Source organism: Lampris incognitus, chromosome 10 (assembly GCF_029633865.1).
Source record: "Lampris incognitus isolate fLamInc1 chromosome 10, fLamInc1.hap2, whole genome shotgun sequence".
Classification (NCBI taxonomy): Eukaryota; Metazoa; Chordata; class Actinopteri; order Lampriformes; family Lampridae; genus Lampris; species Lampris incognitus.
This window is the reverse complement of record NC_079220.1, coordinates 8549274-8570609: the sequence shown is the minus strand read 5'-3', so window position 1 is coordinate 8570609 and position 21336 is coordinate 8549274. Positions and strand designations below refer to the sequence as shown.

Below are 21336 nucleotides of genomic sequence, written 5' to 3'. Positions count from 1 at the left end.
TCACCTCCGAGGCGGGACTGTTATTGTTTACGGTGGGACAGAAAGTAGGTCATGAAAAGACGACGCTTAGCCTGCGAGTCGCATGTCGTGCAACACAGCAATATTCCGCACTCGCTGGCGTCGAACGAGAACGTCGTCGTGCCGTCGTCCAGGAAGACCTGCGAGCTGTTTGTGAATAACAGGCGGGTAAAGTTTTAAACGTGTTTTTTTTTTCTATAGGCTGCTTCGCCATCTATCGCAGCGCCCAAATGTAGCTTAAATTTGCAGCAGTTAGCTTAGCCAAGCTAGTTGGTTTGCAGTAACTAGCTCGTTGACGTTAGCCAAGGGGCTCCGGCTAACGCTAGCTTTAGCCTGTTGGCCGCTGAGCCGTTTTAACGCGCTCAGTTTGTGCAAACGAACTGCAAATAAAGAAAAAGAAAAGAAAAAGCCTCTTCTGACACTAACTTCGGCGGTTAGACGAGGACGTTTCGTTTCTGACCTTGCTTTACGTGTAGCGTTAGCGCTTAGCTAACCAGTCAGATCAATGCAACCGGCTAAATGGTTTAGCTGCCCTAGTTAGCATGTGGCAGTGACAGAGTCAAGAGACGGCCAGTAAGCAAAACACGCTGCACATTAAATTCTCAAACAGAAGTTGTTTTCTTTTTGGTGTGAAGCTTGGTCACGACCCCACACCTTGATTTTTGCCAGGGTCTCAGAATTCAATAACAAGTGGTAAGGGAGTCAGGGATAGCGCTGAGCCGGCGCACTGAAATCTGGCTTTTTAACATCCTTTTTGCATCGTTAGTGTTTTTCCATTAAGCACTGGAGGAGTAATTAAGCCTCAAAGTAGAGTAGTCGCAAAACTGTCTAATCACATTGCTCGTCTGGAAAGGATGAAACACCGTTAGCCTGTGTCATTTGATCACTTGTTTCTGGGGGGGGGTGTTGGAATGTGCATTTCCTCAACATTTCCCTCTTTAATACAACCGACTTTTCTGTGGAGTTTGTCCTCATGTAATCTTGTATAGCTAGAGGATAGGAGGTGTTGTATGTTGCGCTTATTCTGCTTTTATCTGTTTGAGAATGTAATGTCACTGTAAAGCCCCTTGGGACTGAATTATGATTTTGTTTTTTTTTGTTTTTTTTTTACAAATAAAATTTGACTTTACTTGAATTTGAAAAATCCCCCCCCCCTTTTTTTTTAACCTCCTTTGTTCAGCATCCGAACAAGTTGGGATTGACCTTGGACGTCCTGGCCGGCTTTCCCCAAGGGGATATCTGTGAATGCCATGTCCAGGCGGAGCAGGAACAGCCGAGCTTGGCGTTATGTGTGGAGTGGGATACAACGGGACGCTGATGCCCGGGCGCTGGTGTTGGCTTCTGAGAGTGAAGAATGGAGCTATGACCGCTTGCAGGTAATGACACAAGTTACTTAGTTTTACAGCACCCCATTGCACCATCAAACATGTAGGTTTATGGGACAGCTGCTCTGTTTTGGATATAAAGCTTTATAATGCTGTATAGTGTTCTTTGAATGCCTGTAGGTTCAATAATTGCATAATCTAGCCATGCACCCCAGCTTTCTGTTCCATCCTGAAGAGAAATTCAATGCTACATTCCCAGTACTGACTCTGGGGCCGATATACAGTTTGATACGTAACTTTTAGGAAACAGTATCAACATTACACACGTAACATTGTTTTAGAAAAGTGCTATATAAATAAAAGTTATTATTATAAAGATTTTGTGGAAAATATGAGATGTAAAAAATTATCCTCGCTTAGAGAAATCAGATTTGCTTTGATAAAAGGTCGAAAAATCTAGTGGCTCTGCCGTACCCATTGTTAGCATTCAGTTTTTACACTTTGGGTTTTATGATGCAGTGTCCTGTTTTAACGCTGTAGCAGCCTGACATGCAGCCAGAACTTATATCGTATGGCTGCATCAGCAATCCAGATTTTTAAAATTTACTCTGTGTGTCTGTGTTCTGATCAGTACAGTGACTCTGACTCTGAAGCAGACTTTCGAACTGTAGTGGTTCCTTCAGTCCCAAGTGCAGTGCCTGTCACTGGAGAGTCCTATTGTGGATGTGATTCCCAGGCTGAAGGCAGTTACAATTCCCGCCTGCGGGGATTTCAGAGAGTGAAAGACTGCCACTGTGGAGAGGATGACCAAGGTAAAAGACTGTTGTTGCATTTCAAGGGCCCCTCGGTTTATGTAGAGATATGCAACCACAGAGGTTATACGTTTTAGGGTGATTAAGTGATGTCAGTTAGAATAACAGCACCATATCTTTTATAGAGTTCTTGGATTTGCTGGTTTATTGAGTGTAGACCGCACCTTGGTGTTAATTTACACAAAATAAATTACCACTCATTGCAAGAGATTAGAGCGATAATCACAATATTGTATTCACTGAAGAATAAACCCATGTATGACCTCTCTTCTACCTCTCTGGTTCATGTATGACCTCTGGTGTTGTAGACTTTGACTGGGTCTGGGATATCAACGGCCGATCCACAGCAACGTTATTAAGCTGCGACAATCGCAAAGTGAACTTTCACACTGAATACAGCTGTGGTACAGCAGCCATCCGTGGCTCGAAGGAGCTGGCTGATGGGCAGCACTTCTGGGAGATCAAGATGACATCCCCAGTGTATGGGACAGACATGGTAAAGTTATACATTGACTTCTTTTGTACACTGAGTTCTCAAAGAATGCTTAGGGTAAAATGCATGATTGAGTCCAGAATCCGGGTTAATGCAAGTTGATAAACGGGGCCCTAAATTGCTTTTATTCTCAAGATTGCTTTGTATTACTTTGCAGATGGTTGGCATTGGCACTTCTGATGTCAACCTGGACAAGTACAAACATACTTTCTGCAGTTTGCTGGGAAAGGATGCAGACAGCTGGGGTCTTTCCTACACTGGTAAGTCAAACACAAAGTTCCATGTATGAGATGCTCAAGGTTTACCAGAAGTTTGAGGTGTCAGCTCTAAGACTTATGCAATGCTTGAGAAGATGGAAGCTCTGTAAATTGGGAATCATAAGTGAGTGCTGTCTTTACCCCAGGACTGTTGCATCACAAAGGAGACAAGACAAACTTCTCTTCCCGATTTGGCCAGGGATCCATCATTGGAGTACATCTAGACACCTGGCATGGAACACTTACTTTCTTTAAGAATCGCAAGTGCATTGGTAAGTTCCAGCAACCAAGGGCTCCCATTAACTGGTGCACTTCCTGTTCAATTCCTGTTCTCACCAACATGAACTGAATGAATCATCTTTTGGTTTTTATTGTAAGTGAAGCTGTTAACCTTATGCTCTGTATAACCCTTAGAGCTTTTAACAAATAATGTGGCTTCAAGTTACAAACTTTTAACAATGCATTTTATATTAGCGTAGTTCTTCTTTTTAGTAAGTCAGATGATGGACCTGGTCTGGTATTGGAACATAGTATTAAAGATAATAATTTCTATTTCAGGTGTTGCTGCCACTGAGTTGCAAAATAAAAGGTTCTACCCAATGGCATGCTCCACGGCAGCTAAAAGCAGCATGAAGGTAATCCGATCCTGCTTTGCAACCACATCCCTGCAGTACTTGTGCTGTGCCCGCCTGCGCCAGCTGTTACCTGACTGTACAGATACCCTAGATGTGTTGCCCCTACCACCAGGCCTTCGTCAATTGCTCTACAACAAGCTGGGCTGGGTGCTTAGTCTCAATAATGGTGCCGCAGAAGAAAGTTCAGAGGGGCCTGAGCCGCCATCACACATGCCTGTTTCCCCATTGGTGGGGCCCTCCTCTGAGAGCGACTCTGAGGGATGCAGCTCTGACCCCGAGGCCTGTCAAAGGAAGAGATGTCGCTGGACATAACTGCCGATATGACCAAGATGCCAGATGTCCTCCTTTTAAACACTGACAGACTTCATTCAAGTGTTCTCTCCCTGCCACATGGTGTCTCCTCACAAACATGTTAACTCTGTAATAGTGAAGAGGAAACTCGTATGGTGTGGCAGAGGGAGTGGTGAGTGGAAGGCAGAAAAAGTGTTGGTAATTGTTCTACTGGCACATTTCTTACATGTTGTTCTCTTATGCCATTTGAAAACCAGTTCATTGTCTTGATTCTCATAATATACTAGAAGTATTCGAACTACCTTCAGTAATCTCTTAAGTGAGAAAAAATGGGTTATCTTTTTTTAGTTTTTTTTTTAATTATTAGTCAGTTGGTGGTGTTGGCGTTTTGCTTGTCATTCATGACGATGGAGATAGCGATGCTGTTTAAAGATGGAATTGTGCAATGTGACAACTGAGGCTTGGATGTCCAGCCGAATTTCAGTGCAAATTATGGTATGTATGCAAAAAGCATTTGGGATCAATGTTTCCTGAAAAAAGATAGAGCATAGCTCTACTACTTTCACCTTGTTTTGAAATAGTGTGTATTTCTATCTACTGTGATGCTGGCAGAGCATCATCTAATTTATTTGTCATCCATATTATCATGGGTATCAGTAATTCTTTGAGATTGCTGAACCAAAATATCAGTGGAACACGTTCATTTTGCATTATGTGACACGGACAGGAAGGAAGTGATGTGTTATAGGTCAAATCATATTGTTTCTCGCTCTCGGCACTTCCTCTTAAAAAAGACTTAACTTTCAAAATGTTCAAATGATGCAAAGCTTCTGAAACCTTAGAATAAGACAAAATTAGTGTTCGTGTACTGTGGAGCTTGTTGTCCTTCTGAAATTAGCAGTTTCTTGTGTGCTCTGTTTTATAATGGGCCTTCCATCACCTCCAACCATTTTATACATTTCAGGCTAAATGAATCTCACAGTCCAATATTGTCTGGGTTAGTTTTTCAAGCGGTGCTCACATGGTTTGTATAACATTAGACATGTTTGCCAGCAGCTTTTGAAAAGCCTAGAAAATTCATGAAAGTAGCCATTTGCTTATTAGACGGTCTGTATAATGTTTATTTAAAGACTATACGGTTCAGTATAACTTAAAATTCCAATCATGAAATACTACACTGTCAATCTTCTATGAGATTTCTCAGACACGAGATTGTGATTTGATGATATCAAGGAATCTGCTCCAGCTCTATTACACCTCTTATTACCTTTTAAAAGTGCATACTTTTTTTGATGGAACTGATCTGAAATAACAAGAATAATCAGAAAAAAATGAAATGTGTAACCAAATTTTTTAATTTTTTTTAGCAAGGACTGTATTTCAGTTCACTTATGGCCTTGTTCCATTTTACTTTCCAATCCATTAAATGTTCACAAATCAAAGAAAAACTTGGGGGAAGAGGAAGTTGCCAGACCGGGGTCAACTTGTATTCACACATAATTCTGTGTGTTTACTCCGTCGTGCTTGTCGTGCCATATGGGTGGTGTTTACTGCATCTGGATTGGTTAAAATGGTGTCACATCAGTTGTTAATCTGAAATGTACATTAAACCCAAGGCTCAGCTCAGCGTTTTCGGTTTTTATTTTTCAAAGCCATCCAGCATGCCAAATTTCGCCACAAGAGGACACTGTTACTTAACCTCACATGAACAGGAACAATTTTTGGATACGTGGAAACTTAAAATCCATGTGAAAATCAGTTTAAAAATCTGGGTATTTTTCGGTGAAAATCGGTAAAAACCGAAAACGCTGAGCCTCAACTAAACCTCAAGTATTCTCTCTTATCCTTCATATTCTGCTACTCGTTATGTTGTCCTACGTGGTAAACCCCTACTGACCTGGTACCAAAGTCAGCAAAAGAAAACTGAAACTATAAAATGTATGCGGGAATACACTTTGACCCAGTTCTGGAGAGACACACAGTATGCCGTCAGTCACTACAGTGCACAAGTAATTTGGAAGAGCCTGAGCCAGCGAACCTTTGTACCTCCTCGTGAAGGTTTTGCCTCAGCTGACTAGTACAAACATTTCAGACACTGTGCAATCATGCATTATGAGTAGATCTTCAGGTGGGGGGGGGGGGTGTCAAAGAACTGGCAATTATGGCAGCAGTGGTACCAGGAAATGATGTACTAGTACCTATGCTCAATATTGATGTTGTCTGAAAAGGTCTAGCAACAACAAGCAATGTTTAATTTCTGTCATTCAGGCCCCCCAGGCTCTGTGGCTTGATGGTCGCATTAGATGCTTTCAGTTCTGTCATGTTGTCCAGTTACGTTGTGTGAGCACCTTCCTTGCAAATCCAGTAAAGAGACTGTTGAGAGGGCAGCTGCTGCGGTAATCCAACAGATGTGTGTTTTCACTGTATAGTTGTCTCTCATGCTATGCATCAAAGCACTTCTTTGCTTACTGATAAATTGTACATATAAAAGCCTAACGGTTCTTCAAAACCACGTCATGTTAATACTATGTGTGTAGGCCTTTACTTGCCTCTCTGTTTATCTAAAGCATGGCCTTTTAAACTGACAATAAAGCGATAAAGTGAAATATGCAGACATAGGAGGCTGTAACTGCAGATGGTCTTAATAAATCAAGAATTAAGCCCGCCCCTGGTGTTGTGAAGCATTGAATATATTTAGTTTTGGCACACCATTGTGTGTTACAGGATATCAGAGTTAATGACTTGGAGTGAAATTTCACTTGAGGATATTTCAACTTTTAGCGGTCCAAGTTCTGTAAGAACTTGTCAGTAATTAACTGGAAATTTCAGTTACTAAAAGTGTGATACCCCCACGTGCTACATCGCCCTGGCGAAACTCCTCACTGTCAGGTGAAAAGAAGCGGCTGGCGACTCCACATGTATCGGAGGAGGCATGTGGTAGTCTGCAGCCCTCCCCGGATCGGCAGAGGGGGTGGAGCAGTGACCGGGACGGCTCGGAAGAGCGGGGTAGTTGGCCAGATACAATTGGGGAGAAAAAGGGGGGGGGCGAAACAAAACTCCACTGCCATCTATCCTAAACATCTCCACGCCTCCACAGGTGTATGTCATCTGGACCAACTTAACCAATCTTCATCCTGTTAATAGTTGCCATCACTTTCTCCTTGCTAATCCACGGCACTTCCTTATTCACTATCCCGCCATCATCCAACCTTCTCTTTCTCTCATTCTCTTCATTCATCAGCCCCTCAAAGTACTCCTTCCACCTTCTCAACACACTCTCCTTGCTTGTCAGCACATTTCCATCTCTATCCTTCATCACCCTAACCTGCTGCACGTCCTTCCTAGCTTGGTCCCTCTGTCTGGTCTATCGGTACAAGTCCTTTTCTCCTTCCTTCGTGTCTAACCTGTCATACAACTCATCATACGCCCTTTGCTTTGCCTTTGCCACTTCTCTCTTCGCCTTATGCCCCATCTCCTTGTATTCCTGTCTACTTTCTTCATCTCTCTTGACTATCCCACTTCTTCGCCAACCTCTTCCTCTGTATACTTTGCTGTACTTCCTTGTTCCACCACCAAGTCTCCTTGTCATCCTTCCTCTGTCCAGATGACACATCAAGTACCTTCCTAGCTGTCTCCCTCACCATTTCTGCAGTAGTTGCCAAGCCATCCGGCAACTCTTCAATACCATCCAGTGCCTGTCTTAACTCCTCCCTGAACTCCACACAACAGTCTTCATTCTTTAACTTCCACCATTTGATTCTTGGCTCTTTCTTCACTCTCTTCTTTTTCTTGATTTCCAAAGTCATCCAATACAGATACCATCTGATGCTGCCTAACTACATTCTCCCCTGTCACCGCCTTTCAGTCTCCAATCTCTTTCAGATTGCACCTCCTGCATAAGATATAGTCCACCTGTGTGCACCGTCCTCCACTTTTATATGTCACCCTGTATTCCTCCCTTATTTGGAAATATGTATTCACCACAGCCATTTCCATCCTTTTTGCACAATCCACCACCATCTGTCCCTCCAAATTTCTCTCCTTACACCATACCAACCCACCACCTCTGTTCCCTTCACCAAAAGGCCCACTGAAGTCCGCTCCAATCACCACTCTCTCCTCCTTGGGTACACTCTCCACCACTTCATCCAACTCGCTCCAGAATTCTTCTTACTCTTCCATCTCACACCCAACTTGTGGGGCATATGCCCTGATAACATTCATCATCACAGCTTTGATTTCCAGCTTCATACTCGTCACTCTGTCTGTCACTCTCTTCACCTCCAACACACTCTTGACATACTCTTCCTACAGGATTATCCCTAGCCCATTTCTCCTCCCATCCGCACCACGGTAGAAGAGTTTGAACCCACCTCTGATGCTCCTAATATGACTTGTATACGCTAGAGTTATATCATACAGCATGTCCTTGTGGTGACCAGCGGTTTTAGGAGTGAAACTGAGTCATGACATGGCAACACATTTTTTTGGTATACTCGTGTAACCGAGGGTTTGTAGACGTCGCCTGTACTGTATGAAACTATAAAATAACAAATACGGAGGCTCCACTTTCACACGAGGACCACTTCATTTGGATTCTTCCCCCAACAGAACGCCACAGCAACGACGCTGCGTACAGCACTTCCGCTCTCTCTTCAGCCTTCAAAATAAGAGCTCAAGGCATAATACCGTGGCAACGGCTTATAACAGGAACTTAAAATCACTAACAGGCAAGTCCAGAGAAATAGGTTACACTCGCGTCAGTCCTAAGACCATTAAAATGGCATACAGCTCTACTGTATATACATTTAAATAACTTGATGCACGTTTCTACACGTGCATTTCATGGCTTTACGTCTTAATTGGACATAGAACTTTACACAAGATGAACCTTCCAAACACTGATATTTTGAAGACAACTTTTTTGGGGTGGGGGTGGGGGGGGCTGAATCGTTTCAAAATCTTGCTTGTGTGGCACAAGGAGGCCAGATAATTAATCGTTCAAGGAGGGAACCATGAGAACTGTGGGGGCATAAACTCTCCAGCAACCCGCATGACACACATGAGCTACTTTAACGACGAAATTCAAAATTGTTGCCCTCCGTCCGCCCCGCAGACGCGGGCGGAACCAAAAGTGCTGTGGGTTTCACACGGAATACTTTACGCGCCGGACCGCCGAGAGGAAGTTGCGTGCCGTTTGGAGGTCGAGTCGAGGGGGCGACGTCTGTGCGGCTGACCGCTGTCTATGTAGGTATTGTTCTCTTAATGCTGGGACGCGTTACTGTAATATTGTGTTATGCAGTGTGTGTGTCGTCCACACTAGCTAACGTAGTAAAGTGTTACAGTCGCCAGTTTGATGCTAAGCTAGCCAGCAGAGGCCTTGACGCTTTTTACGTGACGGACCATTGAAAGCCAGCAAAAGAAGCTCATTTCCCATATGATTTAGAAGTGTCTTTGAAACTTGCCTTTACTATTCAAATTAACTGCTTTCATCCACCCCAAGTTAGATTCATTAGTCTCATCCACCTTAAGTTAGATTCATTAGTCTCATCCACCCCAAATTAGATTCATTAGTCTCATCCACCCCAAGTTAGATTCATTAGTCTCATCCACCCCAAGTTAGATTCATTAGTCTCATTCACCCCAACTTAGATTCATTAGTCTCATCCACCCTGAGTTATATGCATTAGTCTCATCCACCCTAAGTTAGATTCATTAGTCTCATCCACCCTGAGTTATATTCATTAGTCTCGTCCACCCTGAGTTAGATTCATTAGTCTCATCCACCCCAAGTTAGATTCATTAGTCTCATCCACCCTAAGTTAGATTCATTAGTCTCATCCACTCTGAGTTATATTCATTAGTCTCATCCACCCTACGTTAGATTCATTAGTCTCAGTTATTTTTGTTTAACTCGGCACCTCACATGCCAAGATTAGTTTAAGATCATGAAAACAACTACAGCCGTCATTAGCCCAGTTTGTTAAATAAGACGTTTTTGCTTTTAATATCTGTCGATATCTGCTGTCAATATCTGAATAAGCAAAGCTACTTAATAAGCAAAGCTACTTAATGATTTTAATAATTTATGTTTAACACCCACCTCACACTGTTTACTTCCCTTCCATCTGTAAAAAATAGTTATAGGTATTACAATGTTTTGTTATTGTAAGCAGTGATTATAACAACATGTGCACTGCAGTATATTTTGCAGGATTTGTGTCAAGGGCCACTCCAGAAGATCCATCACTTGTGGAATACCTGCCCATTAAGCTACAATGGTGAAAAAGAAGCGCTTACGTCCCATAGCTGAGTTTGCCCGTAAGGTGAGGGCATATCGAGAGCTCAAGTCCCAGCCGACGGTGTCCCAGAAATATGGTCTGGACTATGAGACAATGATACGACCATACACAGGAAAGAGACTACCGGTGCTGGCCTGGCAAGATGTGCGTAAGGAGAACCACCTCTTCTCCCTTTTGGCAGGCATGAGGCTCTTTGGAGTAGGTCGCCTCTTCACTCGCAAATCTTGGCTGTTCGACCACACTGAACCCAGCTACTGGCAAATAACCAAAGTTAAGGTGGACTACACAGCGGAGGTGAGAAGAGGACATTGATATTACCCCTTCACATGTGCATGTTTCTATTCACGAGTGTGTATTTCAGAGCACAGAATTTAGTTGACAATGCTTCATACTGTGATAATGTCTCTGTGAAGGTATTTCCCATATCACTTTTTCAATTAGAAATTTTCAGTGTGCATAAAGATGGGTCCTTGTCTCTTCTCTTCTTGTCTCTAGAATATGAACTATGGCAGAGCATGGGGACTCCTTACCCATAAAGGTAAATGTCAAAGATATCCGAACTTTTTTTTTTTAAAACAAGTTAGACACACTGAGATTAGAATCTTTTACCTCGGAAACCTGCTTCAAAGAAGCAAAATTATAGAAAAAGCACTTAAGATATAAGGATAAATTGAACACAAAATGTGACCATGTGCAGAGAACAACTGTAGAAACACATAACTGAAAACAAGTGCAATTATCACAATTCACATGCATTGCTTTTGAATTTGAATGGGGCAATTGAACCACTGAGACTTATTTTCTTTGGTGAAATTTGTTGAATTCAAAAGGTGTGCAAAAACAGATCCTCCATAAATTGTACTTGCAAATATCTGGTATTAAAAACACTTTTGATCCATCGTGGTGTATATAGTAGTTTAAAGTTGAATCGCCTCCAGCAATGTACCCACCAACTGCACTGTATGCTTGAGTATTATAAAGCTGAGCCTTAAAAGTCACATTGAAAACAGTTTGGTGCCATGTAGGGACCCTGGTGTCAGCTCTTTGGGAAATACAGTGTAAGCAGTATCGCACAAAGGATACAGAAAACTGTGTTTTTAGCTTGAGTTTAATACCAAATAAGGAACAATTCATTTCGGATGCAAGTTCTTATAGAACCAATGAGATTGAATACTGAGAAATAACATTTCAGTGTTTTACCTAATAACAAAAGGGAATGGCAATTAAAGGTTTGTAGTTCTGTTAGTTCTCACTCCTAAATAAAGTAAATCTAGATGAGTGTTGTAAAAATGATAAAGTATTCATGGCGGATGTTTGATAATTTCCTGAAGCAACTGTCTGTACTGTAATCTTTTTTTTTCCCCATCATGCACTTTGCAGGGAAGCAGGAGACTGAGGTAAAGGAGGTGGACCGAGTCATGTACCATGACTGGCGCCTAGTGCCCAAACATGAGGAACACAAGTTCAAGAACTTTGAGCCACTTCCAGAGCCGCCTGTACGCTATGTCTTCTACCCTCCCCTGCTCCGGGCCATGATCCTAGCCCAGTTTCGGAAAGAAGGCCGCTTGGGAGCCGAGGAGCCAACTTTGCCATTAGAGAGGGATGTGGTGCTCAACAAAGACTATTTCCGCATGCAGGAACAGGAGAAGCAGAGGAAAGAGGGGACTGCTGTGTGATAGTACTGAAGTCAGTGAGTCACCAGTGGTTAAGTTATGGACCATGTTAATGTTGACAGAAGGAAGCATAGGTGTTTCCTCTACCTAATCTCCCTCACTATCCAGCTAAAAAATGATGGACTTAAGTGACTTCTCTGCTGTCATCATTTAAAGCAGGACCCATATTGTTAAATGTAACTGTGCTGCTGTAAATATTAAAATTGAAACAATATGTCAACCTACAGTTTTGCTGCTACACGTCTGTTTCCAAAATAATTTTTGGTGGCTTTTGTGGCAGAATACCTATTCCGCCTAACATGAATTAGAAATCTTTTCCACGAGGCCCACTTGGTTTTCCTCATCTTGTCGTCTTAGAGTCATGACATGTTTGTTACTTGGTAAATTTATTTGAAAATTTTTTGTCAAGGGTGAGAGGAGGACACGGTAGCATCAGACTTCAAACCTTTCTCGCAAACGATGCCATGCATCGTACCGCCTGAAAATGTGGCCTGTGCACCTTGCATAAGTAATATTCTTACAATAAGTGGTCATAGGGCAAATTGGAAATATTTCAGCGAAAACTGAATGCGTCCCACAGAAAAGCTGCCTAAATTGTGTTACACCCACAAAATATTTATGTATACCAGAGTTATCACTATCCTAATCTGTGACACCCTGTACATATGTTGAGCGGTAGTATATTGCTATAATAGTCCTAGAAGTCTTACAAAATGTTATTCGGTGAATTTCAGCCTTCCTTAAGCCCCCAAAAGTCTACTAATTTCTCCCCACTACCTGCCTTATTTTGAAATAATCACTGTTGCCAACCACCACTGGCGGTGAAAAAGAGAAGTTTGCTCAAAATGTTTGCTTGGACTCTTTGTTGGAGGTCACAGTGGTGTGTGTTTTCCAGGGAAGTAAATGACGTCATTATTGTTTTGTTTCTGTTTGTTTTGCATGTGGTGAGCAGAGCCCAGATTCGATTTTTAAACCTAGAAATCAACTTTATAATTCCACCACTTGAAAAATCCTACGACTGGTTACTTAAAATGTAATCCGCAGGCCACCAGCTGGAGTTGTCCGGCAGAGGCCAGTGATAAGTCAACCATGTGCCATGCAGGGTCACATGTGCGCGATTTGTTGCACTGGCCCTAGTTCTTAACGCATTTCATTGCTGAAATCGCTTGGCGTAAAACCACACGCGAAAACCTACGTAGAAGACACACAACTAGTTGAAACACAGAGAACCGAAGCGATGGGGAAATGGCCCCGCACCATAACACCGCACACCGGCGCGACTGGAGCGCAGGGAAGCGAGGGCACTATTGACGACGCGCCACGCATCCCTAAGGCGCTGCGCACTTGCGCATGCGCTCTCCGCCGCGTCCTCACACAACGTGTCCCGTCGCCCGGCTACGCTCGTCCGCACTTCCTGCCCTCCCCGTCTCTTCAGAGCGCCCGGCCGGCCGCCGATGTTACGACCATGATCTGTCTCTTTCTGACCATATTTGCGAACATATTTCAGACAGGTTGGTATTGTGCTAGCCGTTAAGTTAGCGAGCGACTCCGGCCGTGCTTATTTCGGCGACACGGAGACGCGCGCGGAGCCGTTGAGCTGTGGCGCGCGCAGGGGCTGAGGGAGGGCACATGGGGACGCTTTCCGCTAGTGACGTCACGTCGGTTATGAAGGCGGTTATTAACCGCCCGCCGTATAGCGCTATGTCGCTTCGGTACGAGGCGCTCGCAACGCCACAGCTGTGCAGGCGACGACGTTGACAGAAAGCGCCGCGAGGATGGCTCGCCTCAGAAACGACGACGTAACGAGCTCCCGTCGTCTTTACAAGGCGGCGGGGGGAGGGGGAGGGGGTATAAGGCTCTACGTGTGTACTGCACCGGTGCAGTACAGCTCGTATCGAATCCCGCACCCGGCAAGAAAATAACCGGTTACATTGGTGGCTAAAGGGTTAGCTAGGGGCTAATGTGTCTTAGTAGTAGTTTACACTAGTACAGTAGATTCTGCGTTCTAGGCTGTCACTGCTAGTACACGTTGATCCGTCATACTAGTGTAAACTACTAATAAGACACGTTAGCCCCTAGCTAACGGGTCTGACCCTTTAGCCGAGCGGTTAGCGATGTCGCCTTGTGGTGCAGTACACCCCGTATCGAATCCCGCACCGGGCAAGAAAATAACCGGTTACACTAGCTTACGTGGAGCTAGCTGGGCTAACGCCGGTGTCATTTGCTACGCGGCTGCTGGGGGGGGGGGCATGACCCTCTGAATGAGGTCATGCCCGTGTCAATAACCCTTTAGAGAACATAACATTATAAGAGACTAACATTGAACATACCAAGCCTGCAAAACTAAAACACAGCGTTTGTGATAAACTAAGAACACCAACTACAATAGATATTTGGTTTGAACTTTGCTCAAAAAAGGGAAAAACTAAAGAAGGTAATGACGTCTTAGAAATGACATTTCAATTAAGTTAATTTCACTCATTTGCCGTTTATGACTTATGGGATAAAAAGGACTTTAAGGCATGGGTCAAACCCTGCCCTTCACGGGCTCATGCTTTAATGTACTTTGCCTTCTAGGTTACAGTCACTGCATCTGACATTGCGTCCCGCCCCTGGGACCTTCTTCATCTTCCTCATAAGCCTCTGCGCTATAGTTTCTCTTGTGACCGAGTGTCCGCGTCGCAGAGATCATCACATCCTCCCTGGAGGAAGCAGCCTTTCCAACCGGTACATCAGATGCTCTGGGAGCCGTGTTTCACAACTTCACCTGGCAGTGAGCTGATGACAAGTGTTCGGTTGTCCAGTGTATGAATGATCTTCTCAAAACCACAGAGGGCATCAACTAGTCTGATATCCATTTTCATGATCAGATTGTCATCTTGCCTTTGGAAAACTGCATGTTCCTTCTGATCCAGCACAAGGATGTTCAATGCCAGGTTCAAGTGCTGGTTCTTGGTCACCTTCTCCGTTGCATGTAATGTTCTGACTGCAAGAATCTTCTTCTTGCGTTCCACTTTGTGCCCGTTGCAGTCCTTGCAGCGGTCCTTTGAGTTGAACTTTTCGCCCTGTCCCTGGCAGTCAGCACACATGGTTTGGATCTGCCGAAACATACCAGGCCCAATCTGTTGCACTTTGACCTGTTCTCCTCTTCCATTACAACCTGAACACTTCTCGAGGGTGCCTTTTTGTCTTTTTTTCACCACCGTAACCTTCACATTTTTCACAAATGACATTTTTCCGGAGCCAGAGTTTCCTGGTGGCTCCATTGTAAATCTCCTCCAGGGTAACACTTAGTTGATGGACAACATTCTTCCCTCTTCTCTCCCTTTGCATTCTGCCCCTACTTCCAAAGAACATGTTGAAAATATCCATTGGGGAGCCTCCTCCTGACATGCCCCCCCCCCCCTTTGATGGCTTGTTTCCCCTCCCTGGTCATACAGGTCCCTCTTTTTTGGGATCTGACAACACCTTATACGCTTGGGATATGTGCTCGAACCTTTCGCCTCCGCTGGGGTTCTTGTCTGTGTGATACTTGAGCGCATGTTTTCTATGGGCTTTTTTAATTTCATCTGGCGAGGCTTTGGGACTGACACCCGACTTGTCAGGTGTAACGGCCTATCCTCTGCAGTAGTCACGGGTACCCCCCCCCAATTGTATCGGCCAATTACCCCATTTTCGGAGCAGTCCTGGTCGCTGCTCCACCCCCTCTGCTGATCTGGGGAGAGCTGCAGACTACCACATGCCTCCTCCGATACATGTGGGGTCGCCAGCCGCTTCTTTTCACCTGACAGTGAGGAGTTTCACCAGGAGGACTGGGAGGATTACGCTATTCCTTCCAGTTTCCCCCGGCCGACCAGAGGAGGCGCTAGTGCAGCGACCAGGACACATACCCACATCCGGCTTCCCACCCGCAGATACGGCCAATTGTGTTGGTAGGCAACGGAATAGACCGCTACGCTACCCGAAGTGAACGCGACGCGGTCCGGGGTGGGCACGCTAATTTGCGCGATGACGTGGCGCCATTGTCCGTGCGTCATAAAATCGCGCCGGCAACTGAGGAAAAGCGTGTGTCGTGTTTGTGGGTGCAGCGCGCAGCGGCGATGTCGAGAGCTTCACATGAAACAAGATGCAACGCTGGCAAGACAGCGAGGTGAGAGAGCTTCTCCTGATGCGAGCTGAAGAGGAGACAAGGAGACGGGTTACTGGGACTGTGGGAGACCCTGCGATATATATAACAGTATATCGAACATGCCGTCTGAAAGAAACCTTGTTCGCAACTCAAGACAAGTCATTCACAGATGAAAGGCGCCGAAGAAGTAGAAGTGGAATGGGTCGTGTGGACTAGCTGGCCATTTTATGAGCTCTGCCAAAGTATATGTGGCAACTCAACACTGGCTAACCCTGTTAGGCTGTCTGGTTCTTTGGCGACTACTTCCCCGGCCTCGTCGTCGTCTTCATCTTCTCCCAGCCCGGATGCGGAGGAAGACGTTGGAACAGAACGGGACACCGAAGGACAAACCAGAGTACAGGCTACGCAGGGTCTGGAAGCAGATGAGGATACGAAGGTTCCGATCCGGGCTGGACCGGCACCTGAGGAAGGTGGACCTGAGACCACCAGCACACAGCCTTAACAATCAAACGGTATGTTAAACTACGTTTTCTTTTGTTTTAAATATGGCTCCAAACGTGCCTGTTTCTTTGTGTAACTCATCCCTTCAAGGGCCAAGTGTGTGTGTGTGTGTGTGTGTGTGTGTGTGTGTGTGTGTAACTCATTCCAAACAAAAGCATGCATACACTCTGTCCATGCTGATTTGAGTTTGAGACCCCCCCCCCCGGTGTACACAACGGTAACTTGCCCGCCACAATTCGTCCTACTGATACGTTTATAATAATTATTATTGTTTTTATTTTTAGGCTACAGGGTTCTGGCCCGAAGACGGAAGAGGAGGACGAGGGTAGACCATGGGTCTGCTGCAGTAGTAACAGTTCGGGTAGAGCTGAAGCAGATGGACAGAGCTGCAGCGGCGCACGAAGATGCACCCATGCAAATGTTCATGGCCCATGCAAGGAGCCTCTGGGAGGGGCAGGGGAGGGTTACAAGGGAAGATCGGGAGAATCGGAGGTCCCTCTTCGAGCTGCCGCTTTCCGGACTCCCAGGCACTGCGCCACAGACTGCACAGCGACCAGGCCGGGGCCCCACTGTCAACCAGAGCCATCATGGAGGCAACGGAGGCTTGCGTCTTCGGTCGGTAACTTCTGCGACTAATTTGCCACCTCAGCCACAAATTCCACCCGTCTTCGTTCAAGCAGCGCTCGGACATCGTTCAGTCTGCGTCGAGCTTGTATGGTTTGAAAGAGAGACTGAAGTGCAAGATATAAAAAAAGTAACGCCCTCTATCCGGCCTCCATGCTGCTTTCTACCGTTTACTTCCGTCTTCCGTGACATCATGAACGTAATGACGTCAAAGATGACGCACGGAAGTAAAACAAAAAATGGAGGCAAACTCGTCTGCTGGCAGTCAGACCCGGTTCTGCTGGAACTGTGAAGGGACTCAGGTTCCTATTTTTAGCGGGTTTACCCGCGTTTTAAAAAAAAAACCCGCTTATCCACGCTGATTTTTTTTGTGTGTGTAAAAAGAAAAAAAAAAGGCTTGCAGGGAAAACTTGTGCCACCCAGCTCTATCCCGGTGTTACGGAATTTCTGACTGCCTGGCAGAATCTGACTCCCCTTCCCGTGAACGGGTTGGAGGGTTTTGGGGTGGGGGTCAGGGGTTACCCTAACCCGTGAAGGGAGTGGGGAGACTGCGGTAAAGTTAGTTTTCTTTTGGATATACGTTTGCTATTCAACCAATCGGTCTACGCTCTTAACCGTTTGACTTTATGATGGCAGATATTTTATAAAAGCTGCTGATTTATACTCAACGCTCCACATAGCTGGGTTTAGGGGATATATATATATATATATACACACACACACACACACATATACATACATACATACACACACACACACACACATATAAATTTATATTTCACCGATTTAATATGTTTTTTCCAGGCTTACAAATGTGTAAATACCAATGTAACTACCTGACCGTCACCCTCAACGCTGTCAAATGTGGTCTGGAAAACCTATTCATTTTAATAGCATACCACAAGACTTTATATATATGTATATATGTTTTTTCCTGTATCTGTGTTGATATTCCGCTCCTCATTAGTTGACACTTATAACACCATTGACAGTTTCGAGAAAAAACGCTATATATATATATAAGTATGTGTGTGTGTGTATATATAGATATTAAACTACCGCACCATTATGGGAAATGATATGAAACCAAGTGTAAAGAACACAAAGGAAGGCTTGTCCTATGCCTTTAGGCAAAGGACCTTTCAGTGTTTTTTATATTGACTAATTTAGACCTTTATTCTGAGCAATTCTTGCCAGAATATACACTACACAAACTTACATGTTCTGCACATAAACCAAAGGCTCTGTTTTTAAAACACACCAAGACATGCAAGTAACTTCATTTGTTGTCTTTATTTTAACTTTTCTGGTTGCACAACATGCAGTGCCATGGTAAGTCCCTTTTTTTGTGTGGAGGTTCTCAGAACTCTGTAATGCAGCAGTCATGGGATAGTTTTAATATACGTCAATATAAAAGTACTGAATGGTATTTTGCATAAAACAAGCCTTGTGGTATGTGCAGAATATTCATCTCTGTGCAGTACATGTGTTTTGGCTTTATTTGCTCAGGTTTTAACTTGGTTTAATAGAATTAAAGGTATAAATATGTCAATGTAAAAACACTGAAAGGTACTTTGCCTAAAACAAGCCTTGTGGTATGTACAGTATATTCCTTTGTGTTCTTGTAATTAAAATAAATATGTCTTGTGGCACGTATGTAATATTAATGTGTGTTTTCCAGACCACATCTGACAGCATTGAGGGTGGTGGTCAGGTACATAGGTATTTACACATTTGCAAGCCTGCAAAATACATATTAAACTGGTGAAATAGCCCCCAAACCAAGCTATGTGGAGCGTGACGAGTATAAATCAGCATCTTTTATAGCATATTTGACATCATAAAGTCAAACAGTTGGAGCCTTTAATAGACCAGCTGGTTGAATCTCCAAAAAGAAAATAAACTTTACTGCAGTGTGGGGGAGTGGGAGGATTCTGTAACACCCGGCATGTGTGTGGATCTAATCTGATGTTGGTGTATTTCTAACCTAAACGTAGCTGTCGTATGTGTGTCGTTTGTGTGTTTATTTTATTTTGGCTTTAGGATGGACCGGGGTGAACGAGCGCACCTTCATCGCCGTGAAGCCAGACGGCATTCAGAGGAGGCTGGTCGGAGAGATCATGCGTCGCTTTGAGAAGAGGGGCTTTAAATTGGTGGGACTCAAACTAGTGCAGGTGTGTCGAGGATGTCAGCCATTGTGGTTGTTTTGTTGTTATTGTTGTTTGTTTTTTCCCTTAAAATAATTCCCAGGAATAGATTTTAAGCTGTTAGGTTAAATTCTTGTCGCAGGCTGAAATACTAGATGATAACGTGTCGATCTGACTTGTTTGTGTCAGGCGTCTGAGGACCTGCTGCGGGAGCACTACTGGGAGCTGAGAGGAAAACCGTTCTTCAGTGGCCTGGTGCGCTACATGAGCTCCGGGCCCATCGTCGCTATGGTGAGACCTTCACAGACAGGGTTGTTCAACAGAGTCCCTGTTGTTGTTGCTTTTTTTTTTGGCCAGTGTGAAAGGGGTATTACTAGAACCAAATCAAAGGGGCAGTAGATCTCTCTCCCTTGCCCACAAACCTACACATGCACACACATACACACACACAAACATCCTCGCAGACAAAGGTACAAGCGAAATATATATGATGCGAGGGCCCTGGCTTGCGATCATTTGTAAACGCTCAGTAAAAACAAGTGGAATTGTCGCGAGGCTGGAGGAGGATTTGCTGGCAGAGGTAAGCACTGAGCCGTACGATATGTCCCCTTTCTATGTGTGTGTGTTTGTGTTCAGGTGTGGCAGGGCTTAGACGTGGTGAAGATCTCGCGTAAGATGTTAGGGGAAACCAACCCTACGGACTCGCTACCGGGAACAATCCGGGGAGACTACGGCGTGGAAGTGGGCAGGTACGAGACTCCACGCCAAGACATTTCACTTCTTCTGAGGTAGAATTTGTAGTTTTATTAACTTCACGATGCAGCATCATTGAGAGCTGTCGGGGGGGGGGGGATGCCCTCTTCCGTTGTGTGAGAAAACTGGACAGAGGCAGGTGGCGGTCCCAGACATCGGGTGTGTTTTGTTGGTTGCAGGAACGTGATCCACGGCAGTGACTCGGTGGAGAGCGCTCAGAAGGAGATCGCCCTGTGGTTCCGCCAGAATGAGCTCCACTGCTGGGACGACAGCAGCAGCCACTGGATCTACAAGTGATCCAGACTCATCTGTGCGTGCCGCGTCCGTCCAGACAGACAAGCCATGTAGGTGTTATTAGTTTGACCACAACCACACAAAACAAGATGGATCTTTAACTCACCCCTGAAAGCTTTTCCTTTGTTTTTGGCCTTTGCTAGCTGGCAGCTGTGAGGAAGGTAGGGTGACTTTTTACTGCTCGTCTTCTTCATCCGAATTGGGTGAAAAATCTTTTTTTTTTTTTATGAAGGAATAGCTCAGGTTCTTAATTTGGAGAGGTGGCTATGTTTTACCAAGGAAAACGCCTCAGTTAATTGTAACTTGACCATGGCCCGGTCAGCCGAGATGCCACATTGCCCCGTCTTAAGTCTTTTTTTTACGACCGAATGTTTGTTGTGTGAAGAAACGTTCCGCAAAGTTCTTCATACAGAAAACCACTTTCTGAAGTGAGAGATAAGCTTGAATTTAAACCACCAAAGGACCATGTTTACTTTGTGTTTGTGACCATGAGGAACGAATTGGGGAATGTCAGCTTGAGAAGCTGCATGTAAACGCAGACATGCACGAGATGCAACTCAACACCGAGCGAATTCCCCCGAATTCCTCCTGCACTTCCATCATGCGGAGCAAAAGCTTTGCTGTGTGATATTGCTGCGTAGACTAATGTGTACGAGTTGTGAACTGAAGATAGCGTGTGTGCTTTAAAATGAGATGAACTGACAAATGCTGCGAGAGTGCCTGGTGCATATGATCATGATTCTAGTGTCATAATTTTATTCGAATGTCAATCTATTAAAAATGTGGGTTTGGTCAACATCTGTGTGTTCGTGCAGTTCTACAAAATTAACCGCTACTGTCAAAAAACATTTTAATCCTGAAACTTTTTTTTTTTTTAACAATACCGTTGTGGGCGTCCGGGTGGCGTAGCGGTCCATTCCGTAGTCTACCAACACAGGGATCGCCGGTTCAAATCCCTGTGTTACCTCCAGCTTGGTTGGGCATCCCTACAGACACAGTTGGCCCTGACTGCAGGTGGGAAGCCGGATGTGGGTATGTGTCCTGGTCGCTGCACTAGCGCCTCCTCTGGTCGGTCTGGGCGC

General features: G+C 44.7%; 3 protein-coding genes and 1 pseudogene across 3 annotated transcripts; 3 read left to right on the top strand and 1 right to left on the bottom strand.

Annotated features, from left to right (window-relative positions):
• The first annotated feature begins 79 nt into the window (after positions 1-79).
• Positions 80-6492, top strand: spsb3a (splA/ryanodine receptor domain and SOCS box containing 3a). The gene is made up of 7 exons (XM_056288014.1): positions 80-186; positions 1199-1394; positions 1975-2155; positions 2464-2651; positions 2806-2908; positions 3052-3177; positions 3464-6492. The coding sequence occupies exons 2-7, from the start codon at positions 1269-1271 to the stop codon at positions 3850-3852; spliced, it is 1113 nt and encodes a 370-aa protein (XP_056143989.1). The 5' UTR covers positions 80-186; positions 1199-1268; the 3' UTR covers positions 3853-6492.
• Positions 6493-9020: 2528 nt separating this feature from the next.
• Positions 9021-12022, top strand: mrps34 (mitochondrial ribosomal protein S34). The gene is made up of 4 exons (XM_056288328.1): positions 9021-9078; positions 10034-10427; positions 10629-10671; positions 11514-12022. Exons 2-4 carry the CDS (start codon positions 10110-10112, stop codon positions 11807-11809), a joined length of 657 nt encoding a protein of 218 aa, XP_056144303.1. The 5' UTR covers positions 9021-9078; positions 10034-10109; the 3' UTR covers positions 11810-12022.
• Positions 12023-13160: 1138 nt separating this feature from the next.
• On the top strand, positions 13161-21050 carry nme3 (NME/NM23 nucleoside diphosphate kinase 3). The gene is made up of 5 exons (XM_056287445.1): positions 13161-13317; positions 19104-19234; positions 19397-19498; positions 19844-19956; positions 20140-21050. Exons 1-5 carry the CDS (start codon positions 13272-13274, stop codon positions 20255-20257), a joined length of 510 nt encoding a protein of 169 aa, XP_056143420.1. The 5' UTR covers positions 13161-13271; the 3' UTR covers positions 20258-21050.
• On the bottom strand, positions 14391-17022 carry LOC130120110 (dnaJ homolog subfamily A member 1-like; annotated as a pseudogene).
• Positions 21051-21336: the final 286 nt, after the last annotated feature.

Bases quoted from the DNA above. Each gene is read 5' to 3' on its own strand.
- nme3 (XM_056287445.1), top strand. From the start codon at position 13,272: ATGATCTGTCTCTTTCTGACCATATTTGCGAACATATTTCAGACAG. The intron at 19,235-19,396 runs GTGTGTCGAGGA...TGTTTGTGTCAG, and splicing joins TGGGACTCAAACTAGTGCAG to GCGTCTGAGGACCTGCTGCG. The intron at 19,499-19,843 runs GTGAGACCTTCA...GTTTGTGTTCAG, and splicing joins CCGGGCCCATCGTCGCTATG to GTGTGGCAGGGCTTAGACGT.
- spsb3a (XM_056288014.1), top strand. From the start codon at position 1,269: ATGTCCAGGCGGAGCAGGAACAGCCGAGCTTGGCGTTATGTGTGGAGT. The intron at 2,156-2,463 runs GTAAAAGACTGT...CTGGTGTTGTAG, and splicing joins CTGTGGAGAGGATGACCAAG to ACTTTGACTGGGTCTGGGAT. The intron at 2,909-3,051 runs GTAAGTCAAACA...TCTTTACCCCAG, and splicing joins CTGGGGTCTTTCCTACACTG to GACTGTTGCATCACAAAGGA.
- mrps34 (XM_056288328.1), top strand. From the start codon at position 10,110: ATGGTGAAAAAGAAGCGCTTACGTCCCATAGCTGAGTTTGCCCGTAAG. The intron at 10,428-10,628 runs GTGAGAAGAGGA...TCTTGTCTCTAG, and splicing joins AGGTGGACTACACAGCGGAG to AATATGAACTATGGCAGAGC. The intron at 10,672-11,513 runs GTAAATGTCAAA...TGCACTTTGCAG, and splicing joins GGGACTCCTTACCCATAAAG to GGAAGCAGGAGACTGAGGTA.